Source organism: Hakea prostrata, chromosome 10 (assembly GCF_041222555.1).
Source record: "Hakea prostrata isolate BN-2017 chromosome 10, UWA_Hpros_2, whole genome shotgun sequence".
Lineage (NCBI taxonomy): Eukaryota > Viridiplantae > Streptophyta > Magnoliopsida > Proteales > Proteaceae > Hakea > Hakea prostrata.
In genome coordinates this window covers 33,535,651-33,554,384 of record NC_142609.1, presented here as the reverse complement: position 1 = coordinate 33,554,384, position 18,734 = coordinate 33,535,651, and the positions used below count along the sequence as shown (strand labels likewise).

General features: G+C 36.0%; 1 protein-coding gene and 3 non-coding genes across 4 annotated transcripts; 3 read left to right on the top strand and 1 right to left on the bottom strand.

Annotated features, from left to right (window-relative positions):
* The first annotated feature begins 315 nt into the window (after nucleotides 1-315).
* LOC149002575 (U2 spliceosomal RNA) lies at nucleotides 316-511 on the top strand. The gene has a single exon (XR_016170471.1). It is a non-coding gene; the product is annotated as a U2 spliceosomal RNA (small nuclear RNA).
* A 2,667-nt stretch (nucleotides 512-3,178) lies between these two features.
* Nucleotides 3,179-3,338, top strand: LOC149002574 (U1 spliceosomal RNA). Its single transcript, XR_016170606.1, has one exon. It is a non-coding gene; the product is annotated as a U1 spliceosomal RNA (small nuclear RNA).
* Nucleotides 3,339-4,206: 868 nt separating this feature from the next.
* LOC149002573 (U2 spliceosomal RNA) lies at nucleotides 4,207-4,402 on the top strand. Its single transcript, XR_016170489.1, has one exon. It is a non-coding gene; the product is annotated as a U2 spliceosomal RNA (small nuclear RNA).
* Nucleotides 4,403-12,088: 7,686 nt separating this feature from the next.
* On the bottom strand, nucleotides 12,089-12,625 carry LOC149002572 (uncharacterized). Its single transcript, XM_089138740.1, has one exon. The coding sequence runs from the start codon at nucleotides 12,623-12,625 to the stop codon at nucleotides 12,089-12,091; it is 537 nt and encodes a 178-aa protein (XP_088994866.1).
* Between the last annotated feature and the right edge of the window lie 6,109 nt (nucleotides 12,626-18,734).

Below are 18,734 nucleotides of genomic sequence, written 5' to 3'. Positions count from 1 at the left end.
AAATTTTTCTCTTTTTTATTTGATTTTATATAAATTTTCTTTTTATTATTTTAATTTGACTTAATACTGTGAATGAAATATTTGTACTTTATAGGGTAACTAACTACAATAAATTGTTTGGTTTGCTCTACCCTTATCTTGAAATCACGTATTTTTCTTTTTTTAGTCAACAATGGGGTTTTGGGCTTGGGCTTGGGCTTAAGATAATGCTTAACGCAGGGAAAGTGAATACTAGCAAAATCCCACATTGGCCATGGAGGGAGAGGTATGTTAAGAGAGAGCTTATAAAGTAAAAAGAGAAATATATTCCAAAGCATACCTTTCTCGGCCTTTTGGCTAAGATCAAGTGTAGTATCTGTTCTTATCAGTTTAATATCTGATACGTGGGTCATCGACCCACATGATATTAAATTAATTTTTCTAGGGGGAAGGCCCATCACGGTAGCTTGCTGCCGGGGTCTTCAAGCGTCGCCCGTGCGATGCACTACAGCACGGGCTTGGCGCACCCCAACCAATTCTACTTTAAAATTCTTTCGTTCCCCTTTAAAGCAAATGGACAGACGGTGGAGATCTATCGAAGCTCACTTGATCAGAAGATGATCTGTTTTAGCTCCAATAACTATTTTTATCGTAATCCATCTAGATTAAAATTTCACTCTTATTTTTATTCATTGGGGATTGGACTAAGATAGTTGAAGGCAATTCATATAAACTCACCCCATGAGAGCAAGAACCTTGTCAATTAATCATCTACTCCCCAAATACTCTCAAGCTTTCAAATTACAATAATTCAATTATATTTACCTTTCACCCTTACTCTGCCCTTGAAGAACATACCATGGCATTTAAGCAAGCTTGTTGAAGCTGAGATTGAGGTGATAGAAAGCTATTGAAAGCTATTGAGGTGCATATCAATTTTATTTGGGTATATAACTCTTACTGTATCACACTCACACAAAGAGTAAAGTGACACACCCCTTGTTAGATCAGTTCTAACCATACTATATTGTATTTGGCTATTTTCAATTCTCAGTCTATATAGACTAAAATTGGCTTATGGTGCTTCTACCCGTGAACAAAGATTATTGAGGGTGCTCTTACACATGAACAAAGATTGTTGAGGGTGCTCTTATCTATGAGGAAAGATTGTTGAAAGGACGCTCTTGCCCCGTAACAAAAATTGTAAAGGTTTGATTATCTACCATTGTGTTGAAAAAGAATCATTAGTCGAAATCTCGTTTGTGGCTAAGAGAGAAGTGAACATTGACTTGTAAAATGAAACCACTATAAAATCTTTGTATTGTAAATTTTGTTTAAAAATTTGTTTAAGTTTAATTTGTTTTGCTCAATTATATTTGAATTTACATACTTAATCTTGTAATTGCAATCAAATTGAAAAATTAAAAAACTCACCAGTTGCAATCTATTCACCCCTTTAGATTGTATTAACACACACTTAAATTCTATTCTCATGATAATATTTATATATATTTTAAATACAACAGAGCTTCACCGGTGTAACAAAAACATAAACACCCATTACTTATAGGGGGATTGATGACCCCCCCCTCTCTTTTGTCCAAAAGTGATAGTTAGGTGGATGAAAGCATGATAACTTAGTAGGAGATGCTGAAAAACTAATTAAGTTGAATGCATCCAACCATTGGTATTTAGGAGCGTTACTATTGAAGGGTTGCTTAGTCAATAATGTCCGGCACCTCTTAGTGGAGAGTTCGCCAATTCAATGCTCTTTGTAGTATGTGTAATAGTCCCCACCCGATAATATAAAACTACCAATTTGGTCAAAAAAAAAAAAAAAAAAAAAAAAAAAGAACTAGAAGATATTGAGCAGCATTAACGATTGTAGTAGATAATATAATGGTATAACCATTGCCACATGGTGAGCATTTTAATGAGTGCAACTGTTTAAATGGAGATACCATGATTTAATGCAGATATATTCTGAAGGAACATCCATGAGGATGTAGTGACTCCATAAGCTCATGAGATGTCACTGGTTACATGTGATTATTGCCTTTAATCAGCTCTAGTTGAGGACATAGAGGATATATGGGGTAAGCTATGCACAGTATTTTTTAATTATCACCACTTCTTTGAAGATTATCCTAGTTCTATACTAAGTTTTATGAATTCTTTCAATATGGATTGAATTGCTTCTAATCAGCTCAAGTTGAAGCCATACTAGATACAAGGGTAAGCTATGCATATTGTTTGTTATCACCATTTCTCTGAAATTATTTTAATTAGTTCTATGAATTCTTTCAATCTAAATTGAATCACTTCTTCACAAAAAGACATCTAAAGACATTTTCTGAACATGATCGTATCACCTCAATCGACTTAAAAAAAAAATTCCCATTACAGGAAATGAGTAATAAAATTAAAAGACTCAAGAGTATATAAAACCTTTATTAACAAGCTTAACAAAAACCTAACATAACCACTAAAATCACACCTCACATATTAGGCATCTGATTTGAATTCTTATCCGCTGTGGTTTTAATTCCTACCTTGTATAGTATGAACCAAACTGGAGGCACATGATACGATCAAATTAAACTGCATCATCTGACATCTTACACATGAGGAATTTCATGACATTGTATTTGTATACCAATTTATTTCAAAATTCATGCAATATCATAACCCACCACTATCCATAGACTATGGCAACCCAAAACTTCGAGAGCATTTTTCCAAGCTACTATTAACATCACCCTTCAACTCATGCCAGACCAGGAGCTCTTCTTTGTCTTTCTCTTTCTCTTCTTCTTCATTCTCAATCCTCGCCTTATCTTTGCTTTTGTCTGTCTATGCCTTCACCTTCGCCTTCGCTTGAAAGCTTTCAGACATCGATCGTGATTCGTTCACAATAAGTAGAGAAACAAATAATCATAAATCGAAACAAAAACTATAAATTATTATTCTGGCTTCAGTAATTCATTCTCCATGTTTCTTTCACAATTTGGTGGGTCACATTTTCTTTTAAAAAAGAAATCATATGATGAACTCCAGTTATTCCGGTTAACAAAAAGAATCAAAGAAGAGAGACCACTGACTCACCGAGTGAGGTGACTGTTAAAATCCCACATTGGTCAGCTATAGCAAGAGACGAGGGAGAGAAGTTATAAAAGAAAGCTAAATAACTCAGAAAAACATACTTACCTGGACGGGGTCAATGGCTGATCAAGAAGGGCCATGGCCTAGGTTGGTAACCTCCATTGCACTTGGGAGGGGTGCCTGCCTAACATCTCCCCAAGTGGGAGAGTGTACGTCATAATTTGTGGCAGAGGGGGTACGCGTTCGCGCGGCCCCTACCATCTTCAAAACATTAACTATTTCTTGATTGTTAAACCAATTTAACAAAATTCCAATTCCTCCATAAATGGCTAGGGATGTTGTTTGCATTTTGTATCTTCATGCATCTCAGCCATGTATTGATGCCACCAGGGGCCACGCGGCCCACGCACTGCCTCCTATTTTTTTGAAAAATCTGGTTATTTTCTCTGTTTTTCCATTTTTTTCTCTTTTCACAAATAAAATATCTTATCCCCTTTCCAAAAAAATAAAAAAATGAATTTTTAAAGTTAGCGAAAACACAAAACCCCCTTTTTTTTTTAAACAAAATTTTTTTTTTTTTTTTTTTAAAAAAGTACAATTAAAACCCTATTTTTAACAAGTACAATTAAAACTTTATTTTTAAGGAAGAAAGGGTTAAATCCCACATACATTAGGAAATTCTCTCTTCTTTCCACATACTTCACACACCTTAGGAAATTCTAGAAAAACTAAACATTAGAATTTACTCCCAAGTCGTCTAAGGTATTCTTTCTCTTTTTCAAAAATTCTCTTTTTGTTTGATTTTATAAAAAAAATAATTTATTATTACTATTTTAATGTGACTTAATATTGTGAATGAAATATCTATAATTTATAAGGTAACTAACCACTGTTTGGCTTGCATCTACCCTAATTACTGTTTGGTTTGCATCTACCCTTCTATTGAAATCATGTATTGTTCTTTTTCTAGTTTTAGTCAACAATGGGGTTTTGGGCGTGGGCTTGGGCTTGAGGTAATGCCTAAAGCAGGGGAAGTGAATAGTTGCAAAATCCCACATTGGCCATGGAGGGAAGAGGGATGTGAGGGAAAGCTTATAAAATAAAAAGAGAAACACATTCCAAAGCATACCTTTCTCGGCCTTTTGGCTAAGATCAAGTGTAGTATCTGTTCTTATCAGTTTAATATCTGATACGTGGGTCATCGACCCACATGATATTAAATTTATTTTTCTTGAGGGAAGGCCCACAACGGTAGCTTGCTGCCGGGGTCTTCGAGCGTCGCCCATGCTTTGCACTTCTGCATGGGCCTGGCACACCTCACCAATTCTAGTATAAATTTTATTTTATTTTATTTTTTCATATTGCCAAGGTACTAAAAATGTTCACATTTTTCCATCATGATTATCCCTATTGGAAGGGTTGTATTACTCATAAGGATTTCTAGCCTAACACTTTTAGACATATTTCATTCATGTGGTTTGATCTAAATGTAATTGCATAAGGTCACTAGGGTGTCAATGGTTTGGGTTCGGGCTAACGGTTTAGAATTCGGTTTACTAACGGTGTGTTTTTAGTACCTTGTTGATATGTGAAATTTATCAAGAGTATGTGAACACATATAAATATTAAGTTATCTCCAAGTCTTTTGTGTTGGGTGTTCAAAATCAAAAACCTTTTTTTTCCAAAGAAATAAAATTTATAGAACTAATATACAAAAGAAAGCTGGCATCCTGATGAATTTTAAGGGGTTGTCTCTGCTTATTTTCCTCCCCCTTCTTGACACTTGTAAAAATGAATCAAAATAAAGCATTAAAAAATTTTCAAATGATAATACACTTGCTAAATATTTACTAAGCCCATCTTCCAAATGGCAAAGGCTTTGACAAGCTTGTTGTTTGCATATTCCAAAGAAAAATAATTAAAGAAAACAAATGGATATTTGGGGGTTTTCTTGTCTTTTACATTTAAATTTAAGTTATTTTATTTCTTTATAATGAATTTAATGGGCTAGTTCAGGTTTGGGCTAGCGGGCCACACACGGGCTGGCTCGGCCCAACCCGAACCATTGTGGGCTAAGGTTGTTTAGCCCAAACACAACCCATTAAGCTTAGGTTCGGGCCGGTTCGGTTTTAACTGTTCGGGTTAGGTTTTGACACCCCTAGTAATGGGAGAACCCCCAATCTTAATTAGTAAAATAGGAGAAGAAAGATTATTACATTCAACATTATTAATCTTATACATTCTCATATTATTTTCATATGGGAAGTGATGGGTGGTAGAGTAGCCTGGGGTCAAAGGGTGGTCAACAACTAGATGAACAGGAGAGAGAGAGAGAGAGAGAGAGAGAGAGAGAGAGAGAGAGAGAGAGAGAGAGAGAGAGAGAGAGAGAGAGAGAGAGAGAGAGAGAGAGAGAGAGAGAGAGAGAGAGAGAGAGAGAGAGAGAGACTTGGCCAAGGGAGGTGAGGAGGGAGAGGATTAAGCTAAGGGGGTGCGGGAAACCCTAGAAACGTGGGGACTAAGAGAAAAAGGCCATAGTCGAGGAGGTGTGGGACCCAATGGGAGAAGTTGGGGTGAAGAATTCTCTAGGAGAGTTCAGATGAGGTGGGACTCCTAAAATTGAGGGGATGGGGTTAGGGTTTTCCACTAAAGGTGGAAGCCCTAAAATGAAAAGAAGTGGTGGGGGTAGGCAAGGAAATGAAATATTCTTTCATCAAATATAACATGTCAAGAAATAAGGTGTTTTCCAATAATAGGATTAAAACAATTGTATCCTCTATGGCGAGAATTGTATCCCAAGAAGACATGTAGTTTAGATTGAAATTCCAGCGTATGTTTGCTATACGGTCTCAAACATGGATAATATACACAACCAAAAATCCTCAAAGAGTCATAATCAGGGTGAATTTGAAACAATTTGAAATGTAGAGGGGAATTTTTCAGCACTGGAGTAGGCAAACAATTAACTAGAAAAGTTGCAATTTCAAAGGCATGCATCCAAAACTTTTTAGGGTAAGAAGCATGAGCTAATAAAGTCAATCCAATTTCCATGATGTGCTGATGATAGCGCTTAACAACACCATTTTGCTCATAAGTACGAGAACAAGAGAGCTTGTGTTCAATACCATGGTCTTGAAGGAAAGTGGAGAAAATTCTATCTTCGCCTCCTCAATCACTATGAAAATGCTTGATTCTTTGAGAAAAGAGATTTTCAACAAGCAACTTAAATATCTTAAAATACCAAGTACCTCAAATATAGCAGTCATAGGATAAAACCAAATAAATTTGATAAAATCATCTACAAAAATCATATTAAATCGGAACCCCTCAAGAGACTCTACAGGAGAGGTGCCCCAAACATCAGAAAATATAAAGTCCAAAGGTCCGTCAGAATCTGATTTTGATGGGCAAAAAGGGAGTTTGTGACTTTTCCTTTTCTGACAAGCATCACAAACATAAAGAAAATCATCTGAACTAATTGTCAACTCAAAATTAGAAATTAAAATTTTAACAACTTTGGAGGTGGAATGCCCCAAACGTGAATGCCAATTCCAAAAATAAATCTTTTCTCCAACAAATGCTTTGGAAGAGTGATTGGAGCCCAATCAAATTTGGTACAATCCATCCTTAATGCTCCCCTGAAGAAGACATCTCCCCGTCGTACGATCCTTCACATAACAGATATCAGGATGAAATTCATATAAAGCATTATGATCCTTAGTGAATTGGGAAATCGATAATAAATTCTTGCAAATAGAGGGCACCTGAAGAACAACTTTCAAATAGATTGAAGAAGAATAAGAAGATGTACCAATATTCATGTTACCAATATTATTGATAGGAAGATCAACACCATTACCAACTTGAACCCGATCTGAACCATGTTAGGGTTGCACAATATGGAAATTCTTAAGAGCATTGGTGATGTGATGTGTAGCGCCGAGTCAAGGTTTCAATTTTCATTTGAAAGAGATGCACTAGAAAGTTCATAAATATTCACAGATTGAGTTGCATTAAGGTACCTTGAATGACATGATTGAAATATTGGTAATAGTCCTTTGCTCTATGTCTAGGACGATAAAAAATTTGGCAGATAAGACAATTGCCAGTTTAATGAGTTGGCTGATGTGTATGAGAGCCATGATGAGGAGAAAAACGACCGCGACCTAATTTGCCTCTTGGAGAAAAACTCCCTTTGTAAGGCTGTTATGGAGGCCTAATAGGGGTGGGTTGGCTAGTGGCCATGTTTGCCATAGGGGAAGAAGTGTCAACAGTCGTTAGTTCATCTCTTAACCGAATTTCTTTAGTCAATAACATACCTTGTAATTCATCATAAGTGATGGGAGAATTGCAAGTGATAATGGCAGTCACAAAAGGAGAGTATTCAACTCCCTAACCATTCAAGATATGAAGACAAATTTCTTCATCATTCATAGGCTGTCACACAGTGGCCAATTGATCAAAAATATTTTTGATGTGAAGAAGGTAACGAATGCTATTGTTACTTCTTCGTTTGGATCTGAAGGCGAAGTCGCATTATGTGAGCGGAAGAGCAAGTTGAGTAGATCTGTTCAAGCTTGGATCAGACTTCTCTAGAGGTGAGCAACCAATAACTTGCACATGAACTGGTTCAGTAAGGGAAGCAATGATCCAGCACATCAATAATTGATCTTGATGATTCCACTTTTGATAGTTAGGATTTGGTTAAAATATCACAACATCATATTTATCGAGAATGGCAGCGGGTGGGCAAAGAGAAGAGCCATCAACAATCTCAAATAGTTTGTATGTCTTCAGAAAGGAACTATCTAAGATCTCCATAACAAATAATTTGTCTCCTTAAGGTTTGTTGAGAGGAAGCCATTGAGGGAGGGAAACGAATGGGTGGGAACCTAGAGCTCTAATGCCATTTTAAAAGCCATGAGTTAGGGTTAGAGAGACACGTTTTTGAGTGATGGAGAGAAAGAGACTTTGTTTTACGTGGTTCGGTTGATCTTTGCAACCTATGTCCATGGGAATGTGATTTGCTTCCTTGAGATTGACTAGAGTCCTGCTCAACATTAATCTTGGACTCTAAATCTATAGTTTGAATTACTTAAGTTATCCATTTGTGTTTGGTATGAATTGTGTCTCTTGTGTGTTTGAGTGCAACTCTGAGTCTGATCCACTTGTGGATAAGATGTAATCTGCTGGAGTCTCTTGAGTAGTTGAGTTTGAGTCTGGTTCTTGAAGTCTTGCACGCGTGGAGGTAGTTTAGTTTGAGTGGAGTTCTTGAAGCCTTGCACGTATGGAGTAGTGGTGGTTAGGGAAACCCTACATTCGGCTAGGGTTGCCTGTGATTTTCTTGTTTTGCCCGCAGACTGTGAAAGACCATTATTATCCAGGTACACCCATTTCTTCCAGTATGCCAACTCAACTAATACTATTCCCAACCCACTAACTATCATTCCCATTACGCTTCCTTACACCAGTTCAGTGTAACTTGCCACTTTACCATGCAACCCAATAATGACCCAAATTTAGACTTCGCCCAACTAACCCACCTTCTCCAATCTTCATCCACAAATAGCCCACGCTAGCTTATTAGCTAATGTATGTGCTTCCTTACTTTCTTTCAAGACAGAGGATAGCGTGCTTCTTACACTACCAGTTCTAAGAGACCACTCTTCTACTTTGTAAGTGCAACAGCTAACCATGGTACCAAGTGGTTGGTTGGCTAAGAATAAGAAGCAAAAGGCATTGCTTTAGATTTGCTATAGCTGCCGCTTTCTTTCATAATAGAGCTGAGAATAAAGGCTGGCATAGAAGTCTCTCGCATGCAAGAAGATGTTGCTGCTGGAGGTCACTGTTCTAGGGTGCAAACGTTGGCTTCACAATTACTCCAACAACCTTAACTGTCACAAACTATTCAAAACCTAATTCGTTACTTGGCAAAAGTTAGCTTAGTTAATTCCCCATTAGAAAGACACCAGCCTTAATCCTCTCATCTGTCCATAGCCAACATTTCAAATACTATAGATTCTTCAAAGCAACCAACCCAGGAACAGATGTTTCACCAAAAAATCACCCAACCCAAAATGAACCAAACTTTAACCTTAAACCAAGTGTTGAAAATGTTAGCCAAAATTGATAATATAATAAGGGGAACAAAGAATTAAGAGAAGATCTCGGAAAGACAGAACTTGAACCGAAAAAGAAGAACAAAGGAAAATCGTCGAGGCGCGTCAGACGCTTTCCTTAAAACAGATTCGTCCCCTCCACATTGTGCTTGAGGATTCAACGGACATCTGTCTCCCAGGATACAACGACGAACAACGATGTACTTAGCACAAAATATATCGCAACGACGAACTTGACATGTGCCTTCCTTCTATCACCACACTATTCAAACACGAAACCAAACTCGAAAACCAAATTCAAAACAAAACTCACAAACGTTTTAAGAAGACTCTTAAATCACACTTAACATTCTTCTTTGAAAACACACCACAACCACCATCTTCACCAAGGGGGGGATCCCTATTTATAGAGGAATTCTATGTCTCTTTAACTAGCTTAAAAGACGAAAAGCCATAGTCATTATTCCCCAAACTTAATGAATTAAGTTATGGAAATGAAAAGCTTTATTAATAATCAAGCTAGAAATGAGAAGTTTCTTGGAAATCAAGAGTCCCCAAAACCCTCCATAATTATCTTAGGGAAATGAGAAGTTTGTTGTTAGGAAATAGAAGGTCCCATAACCTCCATTCATGAACTCACCTTGGGAGATGAAACACCCAAAAGTCCATATTTATTCCATACATTTATTTCCACAAATGCATGTATTTCCACAAACTCTCCATATGAATGGTTTTTCATTCACATTCACACATGCTCAAAGAGCATATTCCAACAATCCCCCACATGAATGAAAATGACGACGGAAAACAAAATAAACAACGACCGACAAGGTGATAGAATTCTACGGTGAAAGACTGCATAGGATAGGTAGGTTTTGCCTTTGAACCTTCCCTTGTGAAAGTATACTTACTTTACTAGTTGATCAGTAGACGCGATGTCCTTGAACTATTCTGCCATTTGTATAAATGATGATATACTCCACACAGACATTCCCCTGACACAATTACAGTTCTCATGGTTATGTCCATTTTGGCCGTGGACATCGTCCTGGTTTTGCTAGAGTTTCTAGAGAATTGAGCCTTCACAATTCTCCTTTGAAGCGGCCCCTCTTCTCTCTCACATAGGTGATTTCTTACTTAAGAGTAATCCCCATTACTCTGCTCGGATCCAACGTTTGTCCAATGCGTAAGAATCATTAAAAGCATAAGCTTAACCTATTCCTTACGGGTATCACTGTTTTCATCTTAGGAATGGGTAGAGGATGAACCCTCACAGTGATCTCACTCGGTTATTACAGTTTAGTTGTCCTATTGAACCTAGATCTTGGGATCTCCAGTCAACTAGGTTAGGTGTCCATTGTAATCAACCTATTCATCATAGGCTCGAGTCCCATTCCTCTTGATGTTTGATTAACTTGATCTCAATTCAACCTTTGGTCAGTGGATCTGCAATCCTTTTCTTTTGACCTTACACAGTCATATGTCATGACTTTATTCGAGATCAATTAGCCAACAATATTATGTCAACGACATATGAGTCTTGACTCACTGTTATATATCACATTCTGCATTCTCTCAATAGATGCTTAACTATACATATAGCAGGCATAAGAGATGCTAGAAACCAAAACAAATTTCATTTGCTCGTGTAACTTTCGAGATATATAAATCTCTAGTATGAAGCTGATCAGCTATACAGTCCATTCCTACACGAGATGCTCGCCATCTAGCTTGCTTTCTAACTTGCCTTCTAGCAAGCCTTGTAGCTTGCCTTGACAATTACCAAAAGTTCCAAACTAATTAGGAAACTCAAAATACAGAACTGCCATAACAAAACAAGACTGGTTTTGCAAAAATCCGAGATGAAAATAGATAAGTTTTACTATAGATAAAACAATTTTGCAAAACCACATTGCCGATAAAACTTATAAATAGAGGCAGTCTGTAGGTATGCGCATACACTTTCATAATTGTCAAGTTACTACTAATGGAGCATCAACATATTCTGTCCATGGATGGACTCCACAGATTTTAAGTGCACTAACCATTAAGAGACTATGCCTCACATCTCTTATAGTATAAACAACTTTAACTTGCACCTCTCAAATCCATCATAGTCAATAATGTATTATTAAGCAACTAATACATACGGATGGGTGTGGTCAAGTTGAGAATATCGTAGTGGTTTAAACCGGATGATCATCCATAAAATAAGTCCATGACAATTCAATGGACCAAATATTAACCACTAGAATGCCTTAAAGATAACCTCATATATACCCAACTCAGGAATATCTTCTTAGAAGTTCCATTCCTGTTTGGCTTCTTTGCCATATATTTATCCAAGGCTACAAACTCAAATTCTATCATGAATTTGGTTACCACCTTCTGGTTTGAAGGATTTCTATGAGATCCACTACATTCAGTCATAAACTGATAAAGAAGTCATCTATCACATGACTACCGTGATCTCAAATCTTTTCATTTTCCATGAAAATTCACATAACCCCCACAATTCGGGTTTAATATATATAAAGTTTTATAACCTTATATATTTGGTATGTGCTCCATATGTAAGTCATAAGCACCATGCACACAACACTAATGAATTGGATTGCATGAATTATGCTACATCCTTCATCTCTTACGACCCTTTTCATGGCAAACTATGGATTTTCATAATCCACATACTCTAAATCCACTTGATGAATTTGCAACATGCAACCTCATATGATTACAACAAAATGTAATCAATAAGAAAAATTTCCAACACAACCCTGGGTTGCCATATATACATAGTGCAACATACAAGTAAATATATTTGCACATATATCAATAGAGAATAAAATCATCTCTTTATTTTTGTGCTTCCAATATTTCTTGAAGTCTTTCTACAAAGATTGCAGCTTCTTAATTATTGCAACTACTTGGAAAGACTCACTCATGGTCATTCCCTCAGCATGAATTTCAAGAATGATCGTTTGGAGTTCTTGAACTTGACTCATCACAGTCTTTGAGTCTATCATCTTGAAATTCAAGAACTGGCTCACAAGAAACTTTTTAACACCAGCATCCTCATATCTATACTTATGGTCTAAGGATTCCCAAAGTTCCTTAGCAGAACCCTTAGGACTATACACACTATACAGTGCATCAGTCAAGCCGTTCAGAACATAGTTCCGGCATAGGAAATCAAATTGTTTCCATGATTCAATCGTTTGAGCATTTGAACCATCCTTCCCATCAATAGGAGGATCCTCTTTTAAGAATCTCGCAACATTCAAAGTTGTTAAATAAAACAACATCTTTTGTTGCCAAGTTTTGAAGTTTAGTCCTCCAAACTTTTCAGGCTTCTCATGGTGATTTACTGGAATCAAGACCGATTGAGTCGTGGCCGCAGGAGCCTTCACACTCGTGTTATCTCCCATATTTCAACCTGAACAAAATTTGAACAGCTAGGAAGATTAGCTTTTAAGAATCATACTAGATATAGTTTTGTTAAACAAAACAACATCTTTTCTATCCAAGTTTAAGGTTCAACCCTTCAAACTTTTCCATCTATTTTCAATTACATGAAAGAATACATAAATTAGATTCCAATAGATAGCAATTCTAATTTTGGTCAATATCCAATTTCAAGACCATACTCTTTTTGCTATTTTAAGCCAAGATACTCTATGAGTATAGGAAATTGCAATATGCATATGATTCAATAATCCCATACCAAAGTATTGGAGTTACACATATTGATCACACTAGAATATTATCTAGCCCATATATTTGTGCAATTCATCCATCCCATAATGCAATTGTGGATCCATAAACTCCAAAATATTCTCTTTGGAAATACCAAGATAGATTGATATAACAATCACATGAACCAAGTAAACACATTTTCTCATGAAAATTGTAAACCCAATGAATTGTTGTAGTTTCAAAAGAATCATGCCTTTAACTTTGTTATGAAACAATAACTCAAGGCTAACAAGTTTGATCATTTAGAGTTTCAACAAAAGCAAATCATATTAAATAAAACATGATAAAGTTGGGTAAATACCTTGAACAAAGTATCTCACAGAAGAATAATATTCACAAGATGAACTTAAAATCTTATTTTCTTCCCATACTTCTTAACGGATTTTTTAGCCGCCACAATTCAATACGTACTAGATGAACTAATTGAAATAATAATTTCAAAACACCTAGTATTTGAAACTAATAAGAACCAATGTAATGGTGCCCTTAGCTTGAGTAAGCAATACTTTGGAAAAACCTTTTACTTACCCATATTTAGCACAGGGAGATGAAAAATCATATATCCGTACACATCATCATCTTCTCTTCCTTTCAACTTTATTTCTCCTTACATTAAATATATTGAGAAAGTAAAGTAAATAACATTATAACCTATAATGATAGATTAACATTTTAAACAACCAAATAAATAGATGAAAACCCATAGTTGTCATCCTTGTAAATTCATTCTCAGAATTTAAGGAAGGTTTTCATACTAAAGCAACAACCACTATGTAATATCTCAATGAGGATTTTCATTAGAATTACATAAACAAGCAAACATATAACAGTCTTGAACTGATGTTTCAAACATCATAAATTTGGTGGAAATATCATATGATCCCCTTTCATTAGGTCTTTAGGAAAGGAGCATCAAGCAATTTAGATAGTAGTTCATGGAGTTTCTTAACAGCTAAAGAGTCTAAGAAACTCTTTGTCCTTACCATGATGTCTAATAAATCAATTGAAGAGGATAACCTCTCAACAATAAAATCAAGATGACTTTCACCATGCTTGCACCAATCACTAAGTATTTCAACCACAGCTACTGTCCACTCATTTACACCACCATCTGCAGTAAGTAATTTATCTTTCCAGAAACTCAAAAGATTATCAAGAACTAGCCCATCAAAGGTTTCCATCTTCCCATCCAGAGATTGGACTTCTTCTATTCTTTGACGCTTGGAACAAGAACCCATGTCTTATACCTTAAATAATCTGTTTTAAGATTGTTAGCCAAAATTGATAATATAATAAGGGGAACAAAGAATTAAGAGAAGATCCGGAAAGACAGAACTTGAACCGAAAAAGAAGAATAAAGGAAAACCGTCGAGGCGCGTCAGACGCTTTCCTTAAAACAGATTCGTCCCCTCCACAGTGTGCTTGAGGATTCAACGGACGTCTGTCTCCCAGGATACAACGACGAACAACGATGTACTTAGCACAAAGTATATCGCAACAACGAACTTGACATGTGCCTTCCTTCTATCACCACACGATTCAAACACAAAACCAAACTCGAAAACCAAACTCAAAACAAAACTCACAAACGTTTTAAGAAGACTTTTAAATCACACTTAACATTCTTCTTTGAAAACACACCACAACCACCATCTTCACCAAGGGGGGGATCCCTATTTATAGAGGAATTCTATGTCTCTTTAACTAGCTTAAAAGACGAAAAGCCATAGTCATTATTCCCCAAACTTAATGAATTAAGTTATGGAAATGAAAAGCTTTATTAATAATCAAGCTAGAAATGAGAAGTTTCTTGGAAATCAAGAGTCCCCAAAACCCTCCATAATTATCTTAGGGAAATGAGAAGTTTGTTGTTAGGAAATAGAAGGTCCCATAACCTCCATTCATGAACTCACCTTGGGAGATGAAACACCCAAAAGTCCATATTTATTCCATACATTTATTTCCACAAATGAATGTCTTTCCACAAACTCTCCATATGAATGGTTTTTCATTCACATTCACACATGCTCAAAGAGCATATTCCAACAGAAAATAGACCTTCAGAATTTGTCCCAGATAATTAAGACCTCAACTTGTTCTAAGAGGCTTAGAACCATGGCATGAGGGGGATAGTTGTATATAAGGGAAGGAGTTTTAAGATGCAGAAGATGACAACATGGAAGATTGTTTTTTATCATATGGCTTGTGGTGGCTGGGGGAGATCAACTGAATGCCAAAGAGTGGGGAGATCCTTGAAAATTCTTTCCCTTAAAAGTCTTCTCAATGTAGAGAAACCTCATGTTCTCTTTCTTATGGAAATTATAGGGACAATTTACTTTACCTGTAGATACCAATTGAAAACTGTCTATAAATTGTTGGTGAGGGTGCTGCTATCTTGCCATTTTGAATCTTCTACAATTGAAGCTCTTATAAACTCAAGTGTCAATCAAGCAAGGCTGAGAAGACGGATGAAGATGGCCCAACAAGATGGCTCCTAGACATGTGTTGTGCCCCCCTCCCTCTGAAACTCCAACAGAGTCCATTGAGTTGTTTTCCAAGGTCATGGAGTCTTTCTGATATGGAGCTTTCTAAAGCACCTTTTTTTCTTCTTCTTCTTCATAACCACTTTCTAAGGGCCTGTTTGGTTACTTGAGTCTGTAGATTTCAAAAATTTAGAGATTTCAAATCTACAGACTTCAAATCTCTAGAGTCATGGTTCATAAAATTAACTGTTTGGTTAGTTTGAATTTTTGGGATGAAATTTCTAGATTTATCCTAAAAAATTATTTATTGAATTATGGTTTAAATGTTTAACGCTTTGATAGTATGGGTGAAATCTCTGGATTTCACCTCATACCCATAAATCTATAGATTCACGTTTTTAGTGTAAAAATGTGAATCTCTAGATTTCATGAATCTAGGAATTCACACAACCAAACAGGTAAAAATCTCCCATTTGTGAATCTAGAGATTTCAAATCTCTGGATTCACGTAACCAAACAGGCCCTAAATTAAATTATTAGAAGAAAACAAAAACAAAAACAATTTCAAGACAACACTTCCATTGAAGATGAACCTTATCTGGAAATCTATGTGATTATATTTTTTAATGCAATAGTAAGACCCTCATTAGTAAGTATCACGTTGCAGCCAAAATCATTACCGTTTTGTTCTTTTGCCTAAATTCCAAGAATTACAATACACACATAGAGATTCATTTCTTTTTTTTCAAATCCCTGCTCCTACTATTTGAACTAAAATTATACCGTGAAACAATTTATTTTCACCATGATGCGCATTTTGATGGAATTAGGGATAAAGAAGCAACATATCAAGAGTTCATTCACGAACTTTCTTAGTCTGAGTCTTCATCAAATTTTAAATAGAGATGACTAGTACACTTTCGAATTCAAAATTAATTCTGAAGTATAAGATTTTAAGGATATAATTGGCATTCAATATAATTTCTATAAATGAGGGTAATGTCATCTTTTTGACTACCTAATTTTATTGAAGGGCAATGTAGACATTACATATTCAATGTTAACAACCACTTAACGCCGTTAGAGGCGAGGGAGGTAATAGTAATTTCATAAAAAATGAGGTTTGAGTAGTAATAAAACCAAAGTATAAGGGCCAATAATAATGGAGTTTCGAACTGAAAGAAGGTGAAAAGCTAGGTTGGGTTTTCAAAAAATATTAATAATTAAAATTGAAAATTGAAACTGACAGCAATAGTGACATATGAAGTGCATTTAAATTTAAAAAAAAACACGATATTTCGTGAATATATCGTCAATTTCGGTGAAATATAGCAAAAAAGGGGAAATAAAACTGAAGTGTCAATGATATATGGACTGTTTCAGTTTCGATTCAAAAAATAAATTGCCAAATGCCGAAAAGACCGAAATTCGCCAAATTTCGGTCGAATTTTGGCAATTTGGTTTTCTATGATTGGGGTGCATAGTTCATGTGGCATCATTTGTTCTCATTCCTCAGAAAGAATTATACTTCAGTCTTCGATCTAATTTGTGGATTTTTCAGCTTTTGAATGTAAGTTGTTCCATTTCCATTTAGAGTTTCTTTTATCCTTCAAGAAGGTTGCTCGTTGCTATGTCTCCTGATTGTTACTAGATTTAACATTTAGGGCTTTTATGTTCGAAACATGTTGGGGTAATTGTATTACAAATTCTTCAAACACACAAAAATGAAATTGCAATATAATTGAGAGATGAAGATCTTTAGCAAATCCGGAGAGCTTGAAGTTGCAATCGAACGAACCACCGATCGATGAGGTTGAGTCACACCTTGAGTGCTGTCTTTAAGGTAATTGACGTACCCTACTACCAAGGGTTTTTCGCACCACCACCTCCAAGATAAAGCAACCTCCAACTAGAAGATGAGGTAGTTCTTCTAGTCCCTTCAAGGAGCCAAAAGGTAGAGCACAACACTTAGACAAATTCAAAGAAAGAAATTACTTTTGTAAACACAAATAATGTGAGAGTGAGGAGTGTCTCAATTGCACACCACATGCAAGGAAGAGTTGGGATTATATAGGCCCAAACCTCACCTTACACCCCTTAGGATTCTTAAGGCAATGAATTGGATTTAATCCATTCAATAACCTCAACCCCACTCATGGTAATGGCCATGAATGGTCATGAAGTTGAAATGAGAATTGATGGTCAAGAGTTATAATTGAAGTAAATTCCACCCTTCAAGTAACCCCACCACACCACCATGATCAAGACCATTAAGACCCATGACCAATGTTATGAAGTGCCTCATAACCAAGGTCATGAAGGGCCTCCTTTACTCATGGTGCCTCATTACCACCCTTACCTCATGGGTCCCACACACTAACAACAATTAAATAAAAGAAATGCAAAAAACACTAATTTTGAAACTTAATATATAGATAATATAGATTTTAATAAAAAACCTAACAAAATAGTTATCATGTTTCTTTGTTTGCTTTTGATTTTTCGTAATGACCTATTCTTTCCAATATTCTTACCAAAAAATTATAAACTTGTAATTTGTTGGTGGTTCGTTTATACAACACTCTGAGGAACATCTCCGCACATTCTTCCACCATTGGAGTCATGGTAGAAAGTTTAGAAATGATCAAAAGACGCAGGCATGTCTATCAGTAAATTCTCAGTCCTTCTTGATACTGCATTGAGAATTCAAGGACGTTTTGGATAGATCTTTAGCTAGCTATCTCTGATTCTTTTTTCATATCGTTTAGTTTCTCACCTTGGGATTGATTCTTGATTCTCAAAGGAAGAGGAAGGAGAGGAAGGAGAGGAAGGAGAGGAAGGAGAGGGAGATGTCTGCATCGTAGTAAAGTCAGTGATGTCTTATTGTTTGAACATTGTACCAACGATAATGTTCTTGTAGAGATTCTCTCTCATTTTCCGTTAAAATCAATTTTCAAATTCAAATGTGCACCAGCTTGTCTCCAAAGATTATTTCCATGTTAATTTGTGTTACCTCTTGATTGGGGGTGTTATTTTGGGATGGAACAGTAGAAAGAAACCTGCAGATCAGCCCATATAAGACTCAAACTAGACCAGCCAAGGTTAGCTGGATGGGGTATGATCTGGGTATTAATTGTCTACTGGTTTCGAGCCTAGCTTTTTCTAACCTATTAGTGGCTCATTAGTCCAAACCTAATGTACTAAAAACGCTAACCAAGCTGGACCATTAAAAACCCAACCCGTTATGTATAGTTTTTTTAGCTTCTACATGTGACATATAAGGTGTTTTTCTTCTAGT

Coding starts and splice junctions, on each gene's coding strand:
- LOC149002572 (XM_089138740.1), bottom strand. CDS start 12,625: ATGGGAGATAACACGAGTGTGAAGGCTCCTGCGGCCACGACTCAATCG.